Consider the following 21,774-nt stretch of genomic DNA (forward strand, 5'->3'; position numbering starts at 1 on the left):
AGGCAAGATGGGCACAGGCTCAGTGGGGGAGCTTATGGATCTGGAGATTCACAGTGAGAAAGTAACAAGACAGAAAAGCACCATGCCGGGTTCCTGTGGGCACACAGTCCTGTTCTGTGTTCTCCTGTTCTGTCTCGTCCTCACAGAAGCTCCAGCATAAGTGCTTGGGAATTACTACACAACACTCCACTACTGTCACACTCTACAAAGAAGTCGACTCTGCTATAACTGGGCAGATGACACATGCAAAAATATACACATTTGCCAAAAACATGACACTAGAGTGAACTCAAACTTTACTACTTAACAACAGACATCAAGAAATTACTAATAAACATCAACAGATAAATAAGCTTAAAATTTTATATATATTATAACATGATCAATATACTTTAAAAAAAAAAATTTACCCTATGAGAAACAACAAAAAGGATGGCTATACCATCTTCCCTCACTCACTTCTGTGTCTGTGCACCTGAGGGAAAATGACGGGTGTAACAAGAGCACCCAGGCCAGGCCTCACATGCTGCTGAGGAAAGCCCAGTAGAGCAGGCATGCATCAGGAGCCTACAGTAGGCCAATGATTGCACTCCTATAGCTTACCTTAGGAAATCATCAGAGATACCATGAACCACAGGCCCTTCTACAGCCAGGCCCATTCTATCCCGAGGCCCCACCTTCTGGGAATGAAGGAATGGTGCAGAAGGCCCCTTCCTTTATCTCTCTGAGCACTGGTCAAGCTGCCCTGTAACTACCCATTTACTTGTCTCTCCCCCAGTAGAAAGGAACTACAGACGATGAGGAATTCTGGCTCTCCTAGATGCCAGTTTGCCCGCACCCTGTACAGGACAAGTGGCATACGGTGTTCTAGCTGAGTGAGGAAGAAAGAAGGCATGCCCAGCCAGTGTCCTCACCATACCCCAATGCGCTCCTCACCAGAAGCAGGACTTACAGACATGAAGTGGAACCTGAGGACGTTGTCAATCCCCAGGGCTTTCAGCTGCAGGATAACAGGGGCCAAATTGCTGCGCTGCATCTCAGGGACGGTGGCCTGAGGTAACTGGTCAAAGGCTTCCTCTAAGGACAGGAAATCAAAAATAGATGAAATGTGAAACTCTGATGCACCCATATGCAGCAGAGTCCTCCCTCTCTACACCTTGAGCAAGAGCTCTGGGATTCTGGAACCAGATGCACAACATTATGATGCAAAATTGTTTTTACATTCAGGAAGGACCATTCTACTTCTAATATACATACATACACACACACACACACACACACACACACACACACACACGAACAATATCCCTTTACAAAGTACATTCCTTCACTTGAGAATGCTGCTTTTCAAATGCTTTTGTCAGCGAAATACTAAACAAAAGCAGCGAGCATTTGGGTACTGTTAACTCTGCTTAGGGTAGAGTACCTCAAGAGAGCAAGAATATCACAAGTAAGCAAAGAACAGAGTAAAAATAAATCACCAAAACTACCTCCAGAATCTGACAAAAGACCTAATTGGGAAGAGCAAAATTCACACAAACCTAGCTTTTAAATCAAGGAGCCAAATGCAATGTCACACCCAGAATCCTGTACTTGCATGTCCCACGGGAACAAAAGGTGACCTCAAGCAGGAGAAAGAACCCCAAGGCACAGAGATGGGGGAGGAGGAGAGAGAATAGGAAGTCGGGAAGGACTTTGTGAAAACCAGACCAAAGTGTGGGGAGAAAGAAAGGCGTGAAATCACTTTTTGTGTGATTCAGAAAGCCTATGGCTTATAACGCCAAGTCCTCCCACATAAGTCAACACTGCACACCCTCCTTAAACATGGGCATCGCCCAGCCTCCACTTAGGCCAGAAAGCTTCCGTTAACCAGACAGAAACACTGTTAGCAATAAGAACATCACAGGAAGGCTTTCCCTGAGAAAACAGATGACCAATATTCTGGACTGTGTGACTTAAACTGCCAAATGCATGGGTCTAGCTGGAAGGTTCTAGGTGGTAGACAACAGCAGGAAAGGAAGTTGCTTAGTTTTAAAAACATTGTGGATACAGTACTGTTACCAGGACGACCACATTCCCCAAGCACACCACTGACTGTGGCAGAAACAAGTTGGTAGCTGAGAGGTCGGCCCACCAAGAAGATGCTGACGGAAGCAGATGTTGCTGCTCAGAGATGAACACGTGATGGCACTCAGGGGCTGCGAAGTCCCCCAGAGCCTGGGGCAGACCAGGAGCTGCAGAAGCCACACGAAATGCCCCGAAGAACCTTCAGAAGCAGGAAGGACCTGGATCAAGACCACAAAACAGTCCTAACGGAGACACGTGTGCCTGCCATGAACCATGGGAGCCTCAGGGAGGAGGAGAGCAGAGACTGGGGAAAAGGTTCTACCCTGCCAAGAGCAGCAGGAGGATCCGCTGGACAAAGACAGACAAGCCCAAGGCATTAGAGGTATGAGTGGCAGAAGTGGGAAGCAAAGGGTGTGTCTGAGAACCCGGCACAGAGGAAGCGAGAGCCGAGGACCTGAGGAAAAGTCTTGGAAGGTTCTGGAAAACTAAATGATCTGAGTAATGAACAGCTGTACTCTGAAACTCAGGAGAATCTGAAGGTCGGGCACTAACACACTGGTTACTATTCCTGGCCCTTCCCAACCACACCATGCTGAAGCTGCTAAAGCTAAGGGCTGGATTGACCTTTCACCCAAATCCACCTGCCCAGCTGCAGTTCATGTCCTATCACATGATTTCTTTGACACATGAAATGCTGATGCCCATTTCCACTTTAAAAATAATCTGATTTGCAGCTGGAGAGATGTTTCAGTGGTTAAGAGTGGTTCTGTTCTTGCAGGGGACCCAAGTTCAGTTCACTAGCACCCACATGGCAGCGCCAGAATCATCAGTAATTCCTAATCCAGACATGCAACGCCTCTTCTGACCTCCAGGTACACATGCGGTGCACAGACATGCAGGCAAAACACACAAAATGAAATTACACAAAATGTCGTTAAGTCCCAGCACTTGTGAGACAAAGGTAGGGATATCTGAGTCTGAGGATAGCCTGGGCTCCAGAGAAAGCCTACCTCAAAAACAATAACAAAAATTCTTTAAAAAGCTAAACACACACTTAACTATTCCTACCACTCTGCAATTCCTCATAGAATTAAAGGTTTCTCTGCATGTCCCAAGTCCACTCACGTGCTTACGTCCAGCACCACTAATCCCCAGAGCCGAAGAGAAACAGTGTAAACGATGAATGGAAAGACCGTGTATGTGCATAATAGACTATACTCGGCCACCTCAGTCTCTCTCCCTCGTGTTCTGAAGCCCAGGCTCCACTGCCCCACACTCTCCACGTGGACTGCCTGGGCTGCCAATAAGATCAGGCTCAAATACTGCCTGGGCTGTGAGGTACTCCCCGCTCCCCAGCTCCCAGCAGGGCAGAGCGCACCCTCTCTGCTTCAGAGCCCCCCTTTCCTCTATAGCCACTTAGCACAGCACAGCATGCTAAGCCGTAGGGTCTGCCTCTACTGCCATACAATCCTCAAGGTAGCCACAGCCCACAGCTTACTGAGCCCTGTCGCCCTAGGCCCTGATGACATGCTGAAAGAAAGGACGCTAGGTGTGAAATTCAAGGGTGATGAGATCCAGAGTTCCATAACCCACAGAGGAAAAGAGAAAACGAGAGGCGCATGTGCAAACACACACGCACACATACACACATCAATGACTGTGTAAGGATTATGGTAACAGGAAAAGGGATGGCAGTGCTTAGCCCTCCATTCTTAAGCAACTATAGGTGGATACTAGATAGAGGAGGGAATTAATGACTTAGAAATTCATCTGTGCAATAGGAAGGCGCACGCACAGGGCGGGGGGGGGGGGTCTCAGTACCACTCCCAACATAGATACATAGGAAACAGCAGCTCTAGAGCATCATGGTATCTGTGTTTACCAATGTCAGCAGGCTCAGAGGAAAGCTCGTTAAGGGCCAGGACTGTCTACCAGAATTTCACTCTGGCGAATGATCCAGAGTGTGCCAACTATCTGCTGTGTGTGAGTGAGTCTCCACAGGGATCTGATGAGAGCTGCCACTGGGTTCAGCAGTTGAGGATAAGAACATGGCACATTAAGCAGAAAGTAAGAAAGACAGCAGCTGATGCACAAGCCTGTGCTCAGGGGTCTGACACGAGGCCCAACACTAGGTTAGAACAGAGGTGGTAGGTACACAGTGGCTCCCAGAGCCAGCCCGGCAGTCCCAGCAAAGGAGAAAGGAAGCAGTGGGGGCCCTAGGAGGCAGAGCTGGATTTGATGGTGAATTCTGCCATGAGGAATAAATGTCTGCCCAGTGATCCAAAGCCCAGACTACTCTAATAAAATCCAAAGTTGTAAAATACCATACATGCCTGTATAAAGACGGTAACACTTCCCCGAGCGGTTGCGCCCACCACGGCCTGCCCGTTGGTTGGCTGACGCCTGAGACACTGGTACCACCACCAAGCATTCAATAGCTGTCCTGGGGTTGTAGGCTCGAATCTTCATAAAGCCACAGTCAATCACATACACAATGCCACTGATTGTGATGGAAGTTTCTGCCACATTGGTGGCCACGATCACCTACCAAAAAAAGAAAGACAGCTGATTAGTTCTTTCTACTTTAAATTAAGTTTAAAGACCTTAAAGAGATATGATATCTCAAACATCATGCTGCTAGGCAGGAGCTGAAGAGTCAGGACCCTGGGTAAGAATGTTCTGGTTCTATAACCATATACAGCTTCTCCAAGCTCATGAGTACTACTTCCTCATGCATACAGTATGACCACTGCTCCCCCAGGATTGTCAAGGAGGATACTGAGCCCATGGTAACTTCAACAGTATCTGTTTTTCCAACAAGCAAATAACTTCAGAGAACAATAGGTACCAGGAAAAAAGCACAACCTGGTGGGTGTGAGTGTGTGTGCATATATAATAGCATATGTGCCATTATATACCACATGTTATATATTACATATTATATAACAAAGTTTTCCCTTCACATTGGCTGTCCAGGGAAAACATCCCTGAAAGATGAATGTGAGCTGACACTTACTGACAGGAACTAGCCAAGCCTACAGACCAGAGAGAAATGCCACAGAGGAAGCATGCACAGCCAACACAGACCCTATACAAGAAGCCTGGGGACAAAGGAGGGCCCAGCTCCTGTGCAGCAGTCTCTGGCTACCTTGAGTATCTGCCAGCTGTCTCTGCTGGGTATGACACAGCTGGAGATGTGCATATAAAACACACACAACTTTTTCAAGCACTTTACATTTTATAAAATCATTTTATCAAAATCTTCCTATTTTTATATAGTAGAGGGCCACGATTTTATATTATAAAGCCTTCTATCTAAAAGCTATTGCTGATGCATGAGGGATGGCTCAGTAGGTACGGGTACCTGCTGCCAAACCTGAGGACCTGAGTTCAATCCCTGAGACCCACATGGTGCAAGAAAGAACCGACCCCCATAAGTACACTTGGACCCCCACATGTGCACATGGCACGTATGTGCCCTCCCCTAACCCCGCATAAATAAACGTAATAAAAATGCTTAATTATGCATGTTCTACAGCTAGGAAATCTGAGAGCTGAAGCTAAGTAACTAGGGAAAGGCACATAGCAACTGCAGGTGGAACCCAGGCCTGCATGTTTACCAGTTCATGTTTACTAGGCAGACTTGACTTGTTCCACACCAAGTGGCCTGAAGCTGGGAGTGGGTCCTCAGACCCAGACCATCTCTCACCTACTTCACTCTGAGCATCTGCCATGTACTCCTCATCTAGGGGAGGAAAAAGGATAAAAAGGGGGCAGAGATCAGGCCCCTGGTTCCTCCCGTCCAATGCTTCTTGCCACCACACCCATTCTCACCTAATTTCAAGGCTAAATATTTCCCTGATTTAACCTTAACTCTAAGGGAAAACTGATACTCGTAACAAATGCTGTAGGAACCACTGCTAATAATTTTATCTAGTTCTGACTGAACACAACCCACCATGACAGCCTCTGAGGCTAAGGTGATAATGTGCTGTGAAAAAGATTAGGCAGACAAAGAAAAGCTACAAGCGACCTGCTCTGATAATTACTGTCAGCGCGGCCCTTCTCTGTGCAGGTTTAGAAATCCTCACAGTGCATTATCTATTATAGTCTTTTAGATCTATTGTATACAAGCATGGACGTCATATTTGAAAAAAAAGTCCTGTTTAGCAAGGATTAAAAAAAATAAAACAGAGACTGGGGAGGTGGCTCAATAGGGAAAGTGCTATTTGCCGCAAGTGTCCTGAGCCTCCAGAACCCACATAAAGCCAGGCAGGGGTAGCATGTGACTGTAAACCCAGAGCTCCTACAGTGAGAGGAAGCAGAGACAGAAGAGGTCCCAGCATTTGTAGGCCAGCTATCCTGGCAGCCACAGCAGCAAACAGAGGTGCTACCTCAAACAGGCTGTCCTCTGACCTCCACAGATGGACAGTGTCATATGCCTTCGCTTACACACAACAACACTCACAAACATGCACATACATGAACACACCACTGATACATTCACATAACAAAACCAAAAAAATTTCGCAGTATAAAGGGGAGCCAACATGGGGCTGCAGGCACCACTGATGACTACGAGTCCCACCTTTCTGACGCTGTGTGACACCCTTTCAAACACCTTCATTTGCTCAAAAGAAGGCAGTCCTGCGTACATGGGGAGAACCCGGAGGTGCTTCTTCATCCCAGTGCGAGCCAGCGCCCGAGCCTGCTCAATCAGCATGGACACAACAGTTTCTACTTCTTCCTAAACTCGGAACCAGAAAGCAAAGAAGCTGATCATGCTATCACACTGAAAGAACAAATGCTGGAACAAGGGCTTCAGCTGTGGTCACCTTCAGAGGCCGCTGGGCTGCCATGTCCCACTCAGGATGACACATAACCAAACGCCACCAAATAACAGCAAAACTAAACCATGTAGTTAATAAAGAGTTGCCATAAATAAAAACAATGAGGAACAGGTGCGATGGCTCAGTGGTAAAGAGCTTGTACTGCAGTACATACACCCTCCTTTTATGGCCTCCGGGGCACATGCACCCACGTACACAAGGGCTCACACACATACACATAAAATTTAAATAAAAAAAAAAATTACCCTCTACAGACAGAATAGGAATGAGTTAATGACCCGACAATCTAGATGGTAGACAAATGATATCAAACCAACAATTTTTTATTTTAATGAAACTTAGCAACAACAAAATACAATTAAACATGACACAAGGGGGCTGGCTGCTCTTCCAGAGGATCTGGGTACAATTCCCAGCACCCAAATGGCAGCTCACAAACATCTGTAACCCCAATTCCAGGAGATCTGACAATATTTTCTGACCTCCTCAGACATCAAGCAGGCAAAACACCCATATGTATTTTTAAAAGATAAAAACGGAAAAAGAAAAAAAAAAAAAAAAAAAAAAAAAGCAAGTGACTAGGAACAAGGTTTTATGTTAATGCCAGTGTTGCCTTAACATGTCTATGCAGAGAGACTAGGTGGGGTTACCTGGCCAGTAAGAAAGGCTAGTATGTCTCCATCTCCCTCTGTCTGGTGAATCTTCACCACAGTGTCCACGGTTGCCTTGAGATAATCTGGAACAGGACTGGGAAAAATGTGTAAGGAAAAAGATCATCATTGGAACATGCTCATTAATCACAGATCAATTAGTCTAATAACCTGGCAGTCAAACTTCATTAGAATTAAGTTGGGCCAGCCGAGCAGGTAATTAGCATATGGTAAGTAAAATAAATATACACTTTTTTTAAAATGCAGCAACCAAGAACTGAGTGATACAGTGCTTCCCTAACTAACACTTGTAAGGTCCCAGGTTCAATCCCCAGTACAAGAAAGAAAAGAACAACATTAAATGCAGTACTTCTATACACAATTACAGATGAACAATGGTTTTTAGCTGTATTTGTTATGAAATAAAGAAAATTCTGGAAGATAGAATGTTCTGGAACCTGGACCAGCATCATTGCTGAATTCAGTCTTGATACTGCTATGCAAATGTACATGTGTATGTGGGCATTATCTCAGCTGGAAGAATAAAGCAGTAAGGCTGACGGGAGTTGTATATAAATTATTTATCTTCACCGTGCAAAGATGCCATGTCACAGAAAACCAAAGGGCTGCAGTCTCAGTGCAGAAAGCCACTGCCCAAGTTAGGGTTTCTATTGCTGTGATGGAACACTATGACAAAAAGCAAGCTGGAGGAAAGGGTTTACATGACTTACATATCCCAACTCACAGTACATCAATGAACAGAGTCAGGACAGGAACTCAAACAATGAATCTGAGGGCAGGAGCTGATACAGAGGCCACGGAGGGATGTTGCTTACTGACTTGCTCCCCATGGCTTCCTCAGCCTGCTCTCTTATAGAACCCAGGACCACCAGTCAGAGATGGCACCACCCACCATGGGCTGGGACCTCCCCATCAACCAGTAATTAAGAAAATGCCCCACAGGCTTGCCTATAGCCCAAGCTTAGAGAGGCATTCTCTCAGTTGAGGCTTCCTCCTCTCTGATGACTCTAGCTTGTGTCCCAATCAGCATCACCAAGAATCAAGCATTACCAAACCTTTGTAGGTAAAAGATGTCCACTGGAAATGTCCGTCCTTCCACCGTAAGGGTCACACAGGTATCCCTGGCTGGGTCACTGGTTTCATTCTGGTTAAAGAAATCTCGAAATTTCTAAAAATAAATAATACATAAATATTATTCACAGTCACCAGGAAGAAAGAAAGAAAGAAAGAAAAGAAAGAAAGAAAGAAAGAAAGAAAGAAAGAAAGAAAGAAAGAAAGAAAGAAAGAAAGAAGAAAAAGAGGACGGCTCACAGTAAGCCATAGGAAGAAAATATTAAGCTGGTAGAAGTGGAATAGTAGAGGAGTTAGACACATACAATAAAGATTACACTCTGCAGAATAGCTTGTTTTATTTTACAGACAGGTTCTCATGGATTCCAGCTGGCCTCAAACTCACTAAGTAGCTGAGGCTCACCTTGACCTCCTGATCCTCCTGCCTCCACTTCTTTAGTGCTGGGATTACAAGTATGGACTATCACATCACACAAAATGATTTTCTTTTTTTTTAATTTTTATTTTGTTTTATTTTTAATTACACTTTATTTACTTTGTATCCTCCCCCCTCTAGTTCCCTCCCTCCTCCCCTTCTCCACACATGCCCCTCCCTAAGTCCACTGGTAGGGGAGGGTTTCTTTTACTTCCTTCTGATCCTAATCTGTTAGGTCTCATCAGGAGTGGCTGCACTGTCTTCCTCTGTGGCCTGGTAATGCTGCCCTCGCCCAGGGGGGTGTGATCAAAAAACAGGCCACTGAGTTCATGTCAGAAGCAGTCCCTGTTCCCATTACTATGGAACCCACTTGGACACTGAACTGCCGTGGGCTACATCTGTGCAGGGGTTCTAGGTTATCTCCATGCATGGTACTTGGTTGGAGTATGTGTCTTAGGAAAGACTCCTATGTTCAAATTTGATTTTCTAAATTCACAATTTTCTTTCTTTTCTTTTACAATTCCATCAGGCCATCTCCCCATGGACCAGCTTTACTTTGTTGAGATAGGGCCATGATATTCAGTTCAGGCAGACCTGAAACTCTACACAGCCCAGGCTGAACCCAAACTCACGATCCTCCTGTCTCTGCCTCCTGAATGCTGGGACTATAGGCATGCATTGCCACACCCAGCTAAATGTAATCTTCTCTTACGGAAATTGCAGGGGAAATTTTTTAATTTTTTTTAATTTTTATTTATTTATTTTAATTTATTTACTTTGTATCCCAGCTGGAGACCCCTCCATCTCCTCCCAGTCCCACCCTCCCTCCCTTTTCTCCCCCTATGCCCTTTCCCTAGTCCACTGATAGGGGAGGACCTCCTCCCCTTCTATCTGACCCTAGCCTATCAGGTCTCATAAGAGCTACATCATCTTCTGTGTCCTGGCAAGGCTGCACCCCTCCCAAGAGTTGGTGATCAAAGAGCAGGCCACTGAGTTCATGTCAGAGACAGCCCCTACCCACCTTACTGGGGAACCCACTTGGAAACTGAGGAGGGGTGCAGGGGAAACTTCAATTACAGATTGTAAAGGTTTGACTAAAAATAAAGATTAAAATTCAATGAACCAAAGCTGACATGTAGCTGTGATGCTACTCTATTCCCATCCTTCTATTTTATTTAGCTGAAAGTTACATGTTACTCAAGTTTGATACAGGTTAAATCAGACTGGTAGACAGCTCTAATGGAGATACAGGTTAAATGAGACTGGTGGACAGCTCTAATGGAGAAAGCATACATGTAATCATACAAGGCTATCAATTCATAAAGGTTTCCTTCTTGCATAGTAGGCGTGTCTCTGATACATATTTACTATAACTTCCCAACAGATTTCTGCACATCTGACGGCATGAACAGTGTCTTCTCCAATCATGTGTATATACATGTTGACACAGAACAGGACAGAATCCTTCTTAATCAATGAAGAAACTTCTTCAGCAGTGGAGACCTTGGGCCTGAATTACCATGACTATGAGAACTGGCCAGAGCCAGCCAGAGCATTTGAACATTCCCAAATAGCTCAGAAACAACAAATGCAGATACAAGCAACACACTCAAGACTGTCACCATTACGCAGTGTCAGCTAAGCCAGGGGCCAAGGAAGGAGTGGATAGCCTTGAGGAAAAGGAGTGGAGATTCAGGACTCCCAGGAGGAAGTGAGTGACGCAGGAAGAGCAGGGACAACAGGGTCCAGGGCTGCAGGAGGCACACTTAAGCACTTGCGGGATTCAGCTACCACCACGGCACGTACAACAGTGAGTGAGGTCAGGTTTACCAGATGGAATGGACGGCTGATTCCCTGCTGCTGGAAGAGCTGAGGAGTAAGAACCAGGAGCTCCGTTCCTAAAGACTACTCCGAATGTACTGAGAGACACAAGGTCTGTGTCCTTAAGGTTTTCATGCTGTATCTTCATTTGGAACTTACAGATAAAAGCTAGAGAAATGGCCCAGGGGTTAAGAGCACTGGCTGCTCATCCAGAGGACCCAGGTTCAATTCCCAGCACCTACATTCCATTTCCAGCCCACAACTGTCTGTTACTGCAGTGACAGGTGATCTGATGCCCTGTTCTGACCTCCACGGCACTAAGCATGCAAGTGGTATATAAATATATATGCAGACGAAATACTTATACACATAAAATAAATAGTAATAATAATTTTTTTCTTGAAAGGTCAGTAACTATTTCTCAAGAGTGCATGAATCTTGAGGCAGAATCAAGGAGAGAGAAGTGAAGGCCCTCACCTGGAAGAATCTGAGAGAGCTAAGAAATGGAACAAGACGAAAAGGAAGGACAGTCTGTGAGACCAATGGAAATGATGTGAGCCTTTGCAGGGCCATCTGTAGGCTCATTCCAGCTTCCTGTGCTGGGAGCTGCTCCCACCTGGCCCACACAGGAGAGCTCCCAGCAGCCACGTCTATGCCCTCCCCAATGCCCACCCACACCAACAAGACCTGTCCATGCTAACTGATCCAATGGGAACTCATCCCCAGAGGAATCAAGATCCTTCACCAGGACTGATGGAGGAGAGAAATTAATCTCCCTACAAATAATCAGACCTCTGACAGAGGGAACTGTCTGCAGCCTAGCTTCCATCACATCCACAGGCTTGAGGAGAAGACTGTGATACGAGGGTGAAGGAGCACTCTGCAATCACACCTGCTGCGTGATTGCTCTCCTAACCAAGCATCTACAAATGGGGCCACTAAACAAATCGAGGCAACTATCCAATCGGCCTCCAGCTTCTCTGCCTCCCTGATGTGGAGTGTCTCTTCTATAGGCTGGGCCATCCCCCCGAGCCAGTGGCCTGTCACAACATTATACATTTAGAGTTTGTCCCCTACAGACACAGCAACTTGGACCAGAAAATGAACCCAGAGCATCCTTGGGCCTCCAGATCCAAATGCTAGGTAAGCCAAACTCGGCCTGTGCTCCTCACTCCAGGCCTCTTCAGCCTACTCACATCCTCTTCCTCTAACTTAAAAATGCAGATATCACACCCACACAGACATCTACCCATCCCATACTTTAAGCCAAGAGACCCACATCTGCTGTCTCCCTTCAACACTCCCCTTAGGAATAGGCACTGGAAGTCCAGCCAAGGAAGAGAGAGAAAGGAATGAACGGCCTATAGCTCACCCTGGGCCCAGGTGAGTACTGCTTAAGTTCCAGCATGCCTTACATCAAAACAAGCCAAGGAATGACAAATCTCGGCTCTCCCTTTCAATTCACAAAGATTTGGGGAAATCATCTACATCAACTACTACAGACTTAATGAGGCACATTAAAAGACACTCTTGACACCATATTAAAAGGACCCTCTGCACATGAGGCTCAGGGAACACTGTGGAAGAGGGAGAGCACCAGAGAGTTTTCTGTGAGACTGTGTCTCCAAGTAATATCAGAAGCTACACACACGCATAAAGTCTCACCAACACGACTGCCTAAACATGAGCTGAACAAGGACAACAGACATGCTAACAAGGACAAGAAAGACCATGAAGCTTCAACCCTATACAAAAAACTCCAGGCAACTAAGGAATAGTGAGAGCAGGAGAAATAGTCTTCCCCAGGGAAAAGCACACCAGTTGTTTTTTTAATGACAAAGAGTCAGCCCTGAAAGCATACATACAGGAACCATACTAAGCAGGGAATATTTAGGAATATATATATGCATAAACATAGATGCATGTAACAACAATTAATTTTTTAAAAAAGGTCATGAATTTGAAAGAGAGCAAGGAGGATGTATGGGGGTTAAGATTAAGAAAAGGGAAGAGGGAAATAAAGGGAAAAAAAAAAGGCGATGAAAGGAATCAGTAAGCAGTTCATACTTGTTAATTAGTGAGCCTAAGGAGGGGAGGACTTGAACATCATATTTTTCACCACTACTAAAACGGTTTGGAACAGTTTTTCAGCTTATAATTTTTAAGAAAGACGAACGTGAAAAGACAACAGAGATGAGCTGTGCAGCTGGACCGCAATGGAGTGAGGCAGAGGCGAGTCAGACTCCTCCTGCAATGGCTACCTTGACATCGTCTACAACCGCCTGGGAAAAAGGATTCTCCGTGAATGACTGTCTAGATCAGGTCAGCCTGTGGGCATGTCTGTCAGGAGGGGAGGGGGTGTCTTGATTATATTATATGATGGGAGAAGACTCAAGCCCATCATGAGCTGGAAAGGTGGGGCTGGGGAGCCGCCTCACAGGTTAAGGGCACTGGCTTAAGTGAGTCAAGAGAACCAGGGTTCAACTGCCAGCACCCACAGGGCAGCTCACAGCCAACCGTTACGCCAGTCCCAGGGGATCCAACACTCTCCTGGCTTCCATGGGTACTGAAAACACGTGGTGCAAAGGCAAACGTGCACGCAAAACACTTATACACATAAAAGTAAACTTCTTTTTAATTATTATATGTTTAAACAAAGTAGGAAAAAGTGAGCTGAAGTAAGCAGGTATGAATTTACTTCTCTCTGAAAGCTAAAATAAATGCTTTCGTTTCTAGGTTGCTTTTTGCCAGGTATGTTATCACAGCATCAGAAATGAAATTACAACACCTCCAGAGAACATTCCAGCAGACATCATGGTGACAGAGATGACAGCTAACGCAAGGGAACAATGCACTCAAACCCAGAGGTAATCATAGGCAGCCTGAAGCCCAGAGCTCCAACAGCCTGTGAAAAGCTGACAGGCCAGCCTGGATACACAGGCAGGCACCTCTCACCAAGCCAGTGTGTATTCTTCCACCCATAGGGAGACAGGGAACAAGGCAGGGGCCAGACCCTCACCACATCTCACCTGAAAGCCAGAGCTGGCCTCCTGACTGGCAGCTATCTCCATAGCTATTCCTGTGTCTCAACGCAGCACAAGAATGATCTTCCTGGGCCCCAAATATGGGTAAGTTACTGCCCTACCTACTACCCCGTGAAAGGCAAGAGGGAAACAATCATGAGAAAGTGAGAAAGACAGTCTCAGTCTTCAAGGATTCAAGCAATTCCTGAACATGCATCTAAATCAGTGCAACTGAAACACACACAAAGCTCTGCAAGCAGATGGAAACAGCAGGGGTGAGGCCTTAAAGGAAGGCTTCTTCACTGAAGAGGTGAGATCCTCTAAAACCAGAGTAAAATGCTGGCCGAGCCACAGGGATGTCTGGAAGAAAAATAGACTGGGGAAAAAATCGTACCTCATCCCAAGGAGAAGCCTGGTTTTCTCAGGAGACTAGAAGGGGACCAGTGGAGCTGGTACACAAAGAACACTAGACAGAGTGGAAGGAGATGAAGTCAGAGCAGCGGCTGAGGGTGCAGCACCCTGGGGTTGGAGCACCCCTGGGGATGGAGCATTCCTGGGGAGGGAGCTGGCAGACAGAGTTCTGGTAGCTTCCAGAACTCATGATTCCTTCTGGCTCCCACATGGTCAGGGAGCCCTGTTCCTCCCTTGCCCATGAAGAAAAGGGCCATGTTATCTCAAAACCTGCTGAAATGCCACCTTTGGTGACAACTTCCTGATACTCTCGTCTGGCTGGAGCAGCCTTCCAGGTTACCTGAACACCTTTACACACTGAATACCTATTTATGGGCTGTCTTCCCTGGCCTCAGGAGATCTGTGGAGCACCTGTAGCTAGCAGGAGGCTTAGCATGTAGAATATATATATAACAGCAAGTGGCCAAAAGAATGAGGTTCAGTTGAACTTTTTTTATTAAGTAAAATATTAGTCATCAAGTGAGTACATCAGCCATATAAAAACATAGGGACCAAAGAAATGGCTTGGTTGGTAAAGATGCCTACTGCCAAGCCTGATGCCCTTCATCCCTGGGGCCCACATGGTGGAAGGACAGAACTGATTCCACCACTCTCCTCTGACCTCTGCCATGGCACGTATGCTCTCACCACTCATAGAAAAAGTAAAAGTAATTTAAAAAAAAAAAAAAAAAAAAAAAAAAAAAAAAAAAAAAAAAAAAAAACCACTTAACATGGAAATTACTACTTGTTAGATGAGAAACTTCAATTGCACCAAAAAATAAATAAATAAATAAAGATTAAAGAAAGTACATAATTTTCATAAATAAATTAAAAAATATAGCCTTTTTAGTAATTAAAAAGATGCTGCCCATGTCAGGAGAATAGCAGAGACAGAAAAAAGGAAGTCGGTGATCATCAACCCCCTGGGTTACCTACAGGCTGTTTTCTACTCAATTAAGAAGGAGCATCGTGTGACATCTAGAGTACCAGATGGCCCCAAAAGAGACAGGTCACTCTGCCGCAGCCACGCTTTGGCAGGAGGTGCATTCCCAAAGTTATGTCTGTCAATTCCAGTATTGATGCAGAAGAAAAAGGAGAGACGCCTTACCTCTGCATCCAGAGTGGCTGAGGCCACAATCAAGCGAAGATCGCCTCGCTTTTTCTGAATCTGAAAAAGAAGGCATGGGGAAACTATGGTGACTACAGTGGAACCATAATGTACAGTTCGTAGGCAGGCACGGTGACACAGGCCTGTAAACTGTGCAGGCAGGAGACGGGAAGGAGGATCACAAGTTTAAGACCAGCTGCGGCTAGACAGAAACCTTGTCTCAAAACAAGGAGGCTTATCAGTGAGACGAAAATACTGTTTATGTCACAAGCCAATGTGAGGTAGATAATTCTTCCTGATTTTGAAAATGTACAGAATTTTCTAAATTATGACCCAACAAAAATTTATGCAAAATATAAAGGTAATTTAAAACTTTTACTCTAACCCTAACCCGTTGTCTAACTCTAACCCTCAATTTAAGGACTGAATTTGAAATTATTAAAAATAATTTTTCCTCACATGTGGGTTTTGGGTTAGTGTGAATGCATTCATAGTCAGAAGTATGAAAAAGTACATTAAACCCAGAAATAACAAATGGTGGTACCAAGATAGCAATATGGGCACTAAGAGTTATTCAAAGAAATGTGGTTACCTGGCCTAGCACATCTACCATCCTCAGGGACAGCCATGTAAGGCTACTCAACCCTGGTAAGGCCTGGACAGAACTGCCCTCTTACCACACTGTCCCTAGTGGGGATAACCGAGTGAGAAAATTCCTCATACATATCAAAAAGTCTGATCATCAGCCAAAGGAAGGCAGCTTATGTATTCCTCCTAGTCATGTGCCGCTTCAGGAGACAAACAGAGTCATGCAATGTGCACTCACACCGAGATGCAAGGCTGAGGAGGTGGCAAGCATGTGAAACCTAACTCACCTTCCCCTCACTTCACTGTCAACAGACTCAGTCACAGAGAGGCTTCCTTTTCTTATTTGTAGAAAGGAATACGTATGATGTCATCCTAAGATTTGTGTTGCCTTACTTAAGCCTCATGACAAATTACAACATCCAGGAGGTCTGCCCCAAGAAACAGTTCCTAGTCTACCCTATTCAAGCCGTAGCCACTAGCCACATGTGGCTATGAAAAGCCTTTAAAATACACTAGCATGAAAGAAAGATCAAATTGTTAAACACCCCCAGGTGGCTAATGGTTACACTATGGGCTCATAGCCACAGAGACACAGAGCCACTGGTTTGGAGATGCATACATTTGGCAGTCCAAATTTGCACACAGGCAGTCTTCCCAGGGCCATAGTTCTTGGTCATCCCAATCTACAACTTCTTTCTAGACTCTTGCAATTGAGGATTTGCGCAGAGAAAAACAACAAATAAAAAAAAAAAAATAGCATTAAGGGTAGGAATGAGAGAGAGTGGAGGTAACGGCTAAAATTAGATAGTGAACAAAGAAGGTCATAAACACCTCTACTCCGAGGTATGTTTGAAACACCTTTGAAAATAGTTAAAAAGAGGAAAGAAATGGAAGTGCAGCATATTTAATTACAGAGTGCTCAATGCCACAAGACCTGACACATATTTAGGCATGCCTAACAGTACAGGAAAAATGCAGAAGACACCAGTAGCCACTACATAGCCATTGAAAACCCTGTCAGGGGCTTGGCGGTGGCTCAGGAGTTAAGAGCACTGGCTCTTCTTGCTCCCAGCACACACATCAGGCAGCTCACAACTACCTGTCTCCATTTCTCAGAGACCTGAGGTCCTAATCTGGCCTCTGCAGATACCTGCATGCATGTGGTACACAATACACACTTAGGCACACACATACCCTTAACATAAATACAAAATCTTTAAAATAATAATCACGTCTTCAAAGACTATTTCATGGTGAAAAGAAATGATCTTAATATTAAACGTGCAAGATACAAATTAGCACATATCATCCAACCTGTGTCAAAACATATACACAGACAAACACAGACAGAAAGAAAACACCCCCACATTTGGCTCGTATTTTTTCTCTAAATGGGTAGGATGATGAGATAACTTTTTTCTCTTTGTATCTATTACATTTTCCAAATTGCTATAATTACTTTCTTAACCAGGCAACAATACAAAAACACAGAAACAAAATGCTGGCAGTGGAGTCTTACCTTCTTCAGCAAGCCAATAGCAATGTCGGTATATAAGGTCCTCTCGTGGGCTTCATCCAACATGATGACACTAAGAATCAGAGGGACACTCTCAGTGAGCACTGGAACAACACCCCAGAAAATCCGACCGACCACCAGAGAGACCTCTGGGTACTCAACCCCCACGTAATGATAGCAAATTAAGAGAAGACCCAAGTCATTCTTTACCAGTGATGTCATTTCTAGGCTAGGAACACATGGTTTCAACAATATTAATGAAAATAATGATGATACACTATTTGCAAAGGAAATACACTACCCACCCTGGATCCCAGCAGAATTTGTTAGCTGGTTCTAACTGGTTATGTATGTTCTATAATACCACAGAACACATTAAATAACAAATCCTAGACACCTCAAAAGATGTTAAGCCACGAGAACATCCAGAGAGGGGGGATGACAGCCTCGAAACACATGTGCCAGGAGTTGGAATGGGATGCCATCCCTCAAATAAGCTGTGGCAACACTAGTGCTCCTGGAAACGGGTACAGAGGGAGGAGAAGCTAAGCCCTCATCTGGACTTCGCGTACCACATTCAACAGAACCCTGTCCAGAGGGCAGAAGTGGGACACTTGCCTAACACATGCGAGGCCCCAAACTCCATACCCACCATTACAAAATAAAAAAGGAGTAGAGGACCCCAACACTGGCTAGTCATGTCTCTGCTGGGCTGCGCTCTATAGTTAAAAACAATTCCTGGAGCATGTCAGAGGCAAGATGAAGAAAGACAAACCAGCAGGCGTTCTAGTGAATGTGCATGGGCCTTCTTCTGTCCAGGTTTCTTTTCTGTCTCCTTTATGTACTCACTATTGCTACCTGTAAGAGGTATCACCATCCAGCACAGGCAGAAAGAGGCACCATCAGGAAAGAGGGAAGTTGGGGGCAGCTGAGAGGACCCGAATCCCAGCTGCTAACCCAACTGATTCCCAGTGTACAAGTGCATTTTGGAAAGTTATTACAGGAAATCATATTTACCTATATTTTGTTAACAATGGATCAACCATCATTTCCCTGACCAGCATCCCATCCGTAAGGAACTAAAAAATAAAAATACAAAGATAGAGAAATTTATTTACATTGATGATTCAAGGTCAAGTATAATCTCTGTTCACATTATAGAACAACCCCAGAGAGCACAGGCAGGAACACCTAACAGCTTTATTCATCTGGAAATGAAACAAACAAACAAAAAAACAATTCCATACTGGACTGCAGACCTTTCGACTCCATCTCTGGGTTACCTGCCCTAGCGGTTAATTAGCACCAACAGCAGTCAGTGTACAGTCAACAGTGAGTCTCTGTTTACCATCATTTACTATGAAATGCGCTGTGAGTCTGGGATAACTCCTCAGCATGTTTTCAACCTCAATGTTCAACAACAGAGCTGCAGTTAAGAGCACGGGCTCCTGCTGGAGCTCAGTGTCCTATTTCTCCCTGCTGTGAATACCCAGATCACGTGTTTGCTATCTCTGAGCCTCAGTCCCCACTTGTCAAATGACATAATACAATGATTTCACCAAGTTACAGTCAACACTAAGTAAGATTAATAAACACTAATAAAATGTTTCAGAAATGAGCAGTAACAAGCAAATCAAAGTCAGTGCATTAATAAGACTAAGAATGTCCCTCGGTGTCATCGCCAAAAGTGAGATATGTTTCCAACATAGTTTGCTTAGCCCTGGTACCAGCTGTCACAACCCCACAGAAGTAAACGTAAAAAGTTCTGCCAATGACAGTCTTAGCAGACAGAGTTTCTCATGGACCCACAAAGAATCACCTGACTACATCACCCACCCAGTGTTAACTGGTTACATACAACTGAAGGCATAAGCACATTGTTCCCTTTACCAGACAACATGGGCCCTGGTTAGTTTTATGTCAGCCTGGCACAAGCTCCAGTCATCTAGGAAGAGGAACCTCAACTGGGAAAATTCCCTCACCAGGCTGACCAGTGAGCAAATCTGTGGCCATTTTCTTGACCAGAAATTGATGGAGGAAGAGGGCCCAGCTCGCTATGGGCACTGCCACCCTTGGATATTTGGTCCTTGGGTGTGTAAGAAAGCAGGCTGAGCAAGCAGCACTCCTCCATGGCCTCTGCTTCCGTCCCTGCCTGGCAGCCCTGCCCTGAGTTCCCTGGATGATGGACAGTAAGCTGTAAGCTAAAATGAACCCGTTTCTCCCCAAGTTGTTTTTGGATATGGTTTTATCACAGCAATAGAAACTCTAACTAAACCAAGGTCCATTTTCTTACAAATGGCTACCATGTTCACTCAGATCATCTCAAGAGCTGTCATTCCCGTGTTCCAGTCTGGAAGGCACCTGGGTCTAAGCACCTAGCTTCATTTCATCAGAGCACCATACTCACTGTTCTACTGCACTAGTCAGATTGGTTCTACACAGTGGTGAGCAGGAGGCTCTCTGCTGAACTGATTATCACCAATCAGCATTATGCTAATTACTTTAGTATTAGCTACTATGTCAAGTACCACTTGACATAGTGTGCATTATGTTAGAATCCATTATGTTAGACAGTTCTAACTAGTCAACCACCATGAATGCCACACTGTACCGGTTTACACCAGTTCACCACGTTTGTGTACAGTTTTGTTTCTGTATTTACAGCATGAGAGTCAGCTGAAAAAGCCAGGTGTGCATAAGAAACGAGAACTCTGCTTCCTCACACAGACACCAGCAAACACATAAAGGGTAAACCACTGACCTCCCAAGCTCGGCCTTGTCAGCTGTAGACCAGAAATAAATCTTATTTCTGCATTCTTGCCTGTGCTAAAACTCAAACAGCTCTGATCCTCACAGAAGATGTCCCTAGGGAACCTTTCTGCCCTAGCCTGCACATGCTCTGATTCCCAAAATAATCCCCTCCCTTATCCATACTCTGAATGTCACTCTGAGAACTTCACCTTAATTCTTGTCGCCACTGGGTCAGTGCAGTCATCAAAGCGGATGCAGTAGCCCACCTCATGGCCCAGCACCGCACCCCTTTCATCAGCTACTCTCCCGGCAACCTTTGGGAAGAAAGACCATGATGAGCATGGAGACATAGCAATGACTGCACAGAGCACGCACTACAGAAAATGTAAAGGTCAGATTATACAGTATGTTGTTGTGGATATGAATATGGTTTTGTTTTAGTCCAGGTATAGGATGTGGGACTGATTCAGATAGTCCACAGCAGCAGACTATTTGCCTTGTGTGGGCTCTGAGAGGAGTTCTTTGCCAGCTGCAGATAGTTTAATTCTGAGGACTCCTTAGAGAGAATAAATGCCAGAGCTCAGAGAGTGTTGAGGAGCTCCAAGAAAGAACAAGGCTGCTGGTGCTTCCCCCATGCAACTCCTAGCTGCTGTTGATGCAGTAAGACAAGAAGTTGGAGATCTCCTGAAACGAGGATTAGAGTGGCTCCAAGGACCCCGACAACCCTAAGCAGCAGGAGGCAGCTAGGAGGACTGTGCCCCCAATCCCAGTAACCCTTTTACTCTCATACCTGACGTTCAGGTATTGGAAAGGATTGGGGTGGAGTAGGGAGAAAGAAATATAAAAACGTAAATAAAAGAGTTTTTTAAAAGTATGCTAACAGTATATGAACAATGAAAAGAAAAACAGCAGGTCAGTGAACACTGACCAATCAACTGATACATCTCTCCATTCTACAATGGTCTTGGAACAACTTAAAACACACAAGAACTAAGGGTGGTGAACGCCTTCAATCTTAGGGTAGGAGGGTCTCTGGGAGTTTGAAGCCAGACTGGTCTACATAGCAGACCAAGGCCAGCCAGAGGAACACTGTAAGATCCTCTCTCAACAGCAAAACAAAGCAGAGAGCATACAAAAATAAAAGGAAAATCACATAATGATTTTACAAATCAATACTGAGGAAACTGAGCAGTGGCTGTAGTTCAGTGGTAGAGCATTTCCTTATCATATGCAAAGCACTGGGTTAAACAAGTACCAGAGAAAAAAAGGAAAAGGAAAAAAAGGGAACCAAAGAAAATGTACATAAAAAGCTTATTCAAACAAGAACTGGGTTTTGAAAAAAGGCAGGCTACTGTCTAAAAGACTAACGAAGGATCCACCTGACCATAACAGAGTAAAGGAGAAGACAAACCTGACAGGAGGACTACCCTGGATCCAACTACA

The 21,774-nt window shown here is 44.9% G+C and overlaps 1 protein-coding gene across 1 annotated transcript in view; it reads right to left on the bottom strand.

The window, feature by feature from the left end:
- The window catches only part of Dhx35 (DEAH-box helicase 35), a 61,904-nt gene that overhangs the window by 19,611 nt on the left and 20,519 nt on the right, over positions 1–21,774 (bottom strand). Inside the window, exons 5-13 of the mRNA XM_055602401.1 lie at positions 20,541–20,645; positions 18,598–18,659; positions 17,584–17,653; positions 15,477–15,536; positions 8,644–8,756; positions 7,568–7,664; positions 6,656–6,814; positions 4,401–4,611; positions 953–1,077 (exon numbers count right to left, since the gene is read on the bottom strand). Coding sequence (XP_055458376.1) covers positions 953–1,077; positions 4,401–4,611; positions 6,656–6,814; positions 7,568–7,664; positions 8,644–8,756; positions 15,477–15,536; positions 17,584–17,653; positions 18,598–18,659; positions 20,541–20,645 — 1,002 coding nt within the window. The remainder of the gene's footprint in view (positions 1–952; positions 1,078–4,400; positions 4,612–6,655; positions 6,815–7,567; positions 7,665–8,643; positions 8,757–15,476; positions 15,537–17,583; positions 17,654–18,597; positions 18,660–20,540; positions 20,646–21,774) is intronic.

This window comes from Psammomys obesus, unplaced genomic scaffold, assembly GCF_907164565.1.
Source record: "Psammomys obesus unplaced genomic scaffold, mPsaObe1.curated_primary_1811, whole genome shotgun sequence".
Taxonomy (NCBI): Eukaryota; Metazoa; Chordata; class Mammalia; order Rodentia; family Muridae; genus Psammomys; species Psammomys obesus.